Source organism: Dipteris shenzhenensis, chromosome 7, assembly GCF_047967505.1.
Source record: "Dipteris shenzhenensis isolate YYH24624 ecotype China chromosome 7, Dip_SZ_1.0, whole genome shotgun sequence".
NCBI lineage: Eukaryota > Viridiplantae > Streptophyta > Polypodiopsida > Gleicheniales > Dipteridaceae > Dipteris > Dipteris shenzhenensis.
In genome coordinates this window covers 24,033,563-24,036,160 of record NC_141602.1, presented here as the reverse complement: position 1 = coordinate 24,036,160, position 2,598 = coordinate 24,033,563, and the positions used below count along the sequence as shown (strand labels likewise).

Genomic DNA, 2,598 nt, shown 5'->3' with positions numbered 1-2,598 from the left:
AAAAAGAACCTTCTGTTGAACTCATGTGATAGGGTTACATATGATGAGTGAAACCCCGAAGGTTAATCATAGATTATGATTGATTAGGAAGAAATTTGCAAGTCTAGTATTGTAGATCTTACATGTAAAGTATTGTTATCAAAATATGGTGATGAAACAACCATGAGAAAGCGTAGCAATTAAAAAAAAGTAATCCTATAATGAAGCCTTTTCTCAATGAGCATGAATTATAACAAGAGAAAGTTGCTATGATTAGGTCGATTGAAGCACTAGGGATGAGTTGAACCATCGACTCACAAAATGTTAGTGTACCACAGGTATTCAAAAGGATGGGTTTAAAATCAAATTGAGGAAAAAATTTAACGGGATTACAATAACAGGAGGGAGTTTTTAAATTAACTGTAGAAAAAAATGTGTTAGTTCATAAGTAAAGAGTGGTCATTTTATTGGGTAAAAATTTTAGTTGGCAGGTTTGTTAAATACCCTTTGAACGCATATGATATGTAGGGTTTCTTTTAGTAGTGCACCCCTTGAAGTTGAACTTCTTATATTATGACAAAGACGGAATAAGAACGGGCAATTCTCTACACAAAAAACCAACTTGTATATATACAATTGCTAGATAGGTTGATTTTTAATTTTACCCGTCTAATGAATAGTCATTATAAACTCATCTAAGACTTTAGAGCCCTCTTTATTTGGTGAATTGCATCTCTATTCACAAGACAAACTTTATATAGTTTGTAATAGTTTGCTTTGGACTTATCCCATTTTGCCATCAGTCAATACGCTACCATATGCTAGTACTATTGGAAGATGCAAGGCCATTAATATTAAACAAGAAATGGAAGCCAAAGTATCGGACGCATAATTTAGGATGCTCAAAGAAAAGATTTGGGTTACACACGAGCAATCCTCTATTTTTTTCATAAATCTTGGAGACCTTTATGAAAGACATCGTATTTGATCGATGAATGTTTACATTTAACATCTCATGGCGAATTGTGTCAAAGTCCAATGATTTCTTTTTTTGGGGCGTTTTGTTGGGTTTTTGGGGAGTTTGGGGAACTCCAAAGCTTTTATAAATTCTCCCTTCTTCACGTACTAGCATATGAAGTTTTATGAGTCTTGGTTTCTAAATCGAATCTCACAAAAGAGTGCCCTACAAGGTTTTACTTGTTTGCTCAACCAGACCATGACTTGACCAAATATCTCACAAATACCATAAGCATTTTGACCTCACCAAATATCTCATAAATACCATAAGCAAGAAAATGCTAATTAAATTATCAACACTGGTGGCTAAACGGAAAGCTATCAAGGGCAAATATGTGCTATCAATGGGATGCTTATGGAGAACCAATATCACCGAAGTGGTGGTCGTAAGAGGACCTTGTACAGTGAAACAGGAGAGGCCGCATTATTATGCTGAGCACTGTTTTCTTCGCAGCCCTCAAGATTTCAAGACCAAGTTCCAGGACAGCACAACCTTCTGTAAAGTATGTCAGGCAGCAATTTAAATTGGAGAAGTGAACAGGTGCTGTCATGACGATAGGATCCATAGTTAAAGCAACGTACCGTTTTCTGCAGCTCAAGGATGCCCGGGTCCTGGAGGTCCAGGAGCTTTACCCCCTGCTGGTCCTCCACGACCTTTACGTGCAGGTCCCCTACGACCTTTACCAGCAGGTCCTTCGCTTCCAGGTTGTCCACCAGGACCTTTACCTGGAGGTCCTCCGGGTCCTCCAGGACCTTTATCTCCACGGTTCGGACCTTCACCTCCAGGTCCTCCAGATCCTCCAGGACCTTTATCTCCACGATTAGGTCCTCCAGGACCTTTATCTCCACGATTCGGACCTTCACCTCCAGAAGCTCCTTGTCTACCAGGCTTTCCTCCCGGACCTCCAGTTACAGCATCAGCCTTCATCGAGCTTGCAACCATAAAAAAGAGCACCAGCACACTGACCAGCAGAAACAAGTTTGTTAAAGCCATGGATAACGAATCACTATACCTCTCCAACTCACAAAACTGAACGGAATGCAAGGTGTATTGCGAATTTATGGCCGCCACATGCACCCAGGTAGAGGGCAGATTTTTAGCCGCTGATGTTGTCCAAAGAGCTATGGATTAATCTTATGTCTGAACACGCGTCCATACTTCTGTGTACGTAACACCATAGGGTAATCACGAGTAGACACGCAATGTGAAACGTTAAACGGACAGTCAGGCGAGAAGTCGACGTTTGCATGGGCCATTCAGAGTTGGCGATTCGCAACCCCGTTACGGAAGTGACTGGTCTTGCAGCAGTACACTAAGCGAGCGTTATGGTCTCCAAATTCTGCATGCTGCTCATGCATCTCATTTCATTCCCCATCACCTTGAGGGCGAGCCCCCCTCAGACATTCTACGCCATGCTTATGCTAGATTCAGTTGGATGGCGAATCACTGCTGCTTTAAGGATTTCTGTTTTCTATCTGAGATCTATTTCTGTTTTCTATCAACTCAGCTCTCAGCCTACCATTACTTTTAAATCAAGTCAAAATCGTCCATGAACAAAAGTAGTCTAAGTCAATAAAGGCCCCGTCGTGAAAAGACCGTGC

General features: G+C 41.1%; 1 protein-coding gene across 1 annotated transcript; it reads left to right on the top strand.

Moving 5' to 3' along the window:
* The first annotated feature begins 1,328 nt into the window (after nt 1-1,328).
* Nucleotides 1,329-1,941, top strand: LOC147900125 (uncharacterized). The gene is made up of 2 exons (XM_087376586.1): nt 1,329-1,782; nt 1,822-1,941. Exons 1-2 carry the CDS (start codon nt 1,546-1,548, stop codon nt 1,939-1,941), a joined length of 357 nt encoding a protein of 118 aa, XP_087232712.1. The 5' UTR covers nt 1,329-1,545.
* Nucleotides 1,942-2,598: the final 657 nt, after the last annotated feature.

Excerpts from the sequence above, each read along its gene's own strand:
- LOC147900125 (XM_087376586.1), top strand. The coding sequence starts at position 1,546 with ATGACGATAGGATCCATAGTTAAAGCAACGTACCGTTTTCTGCAGCTC. Across the intron at positions 1,783-1,821 it reads GTTCGGACCTTCACCTCCAG|GTCCTCCAGGACCTTTATCT; the intron begins GTCCTCCAGATC and ends CTCCACGATTAG.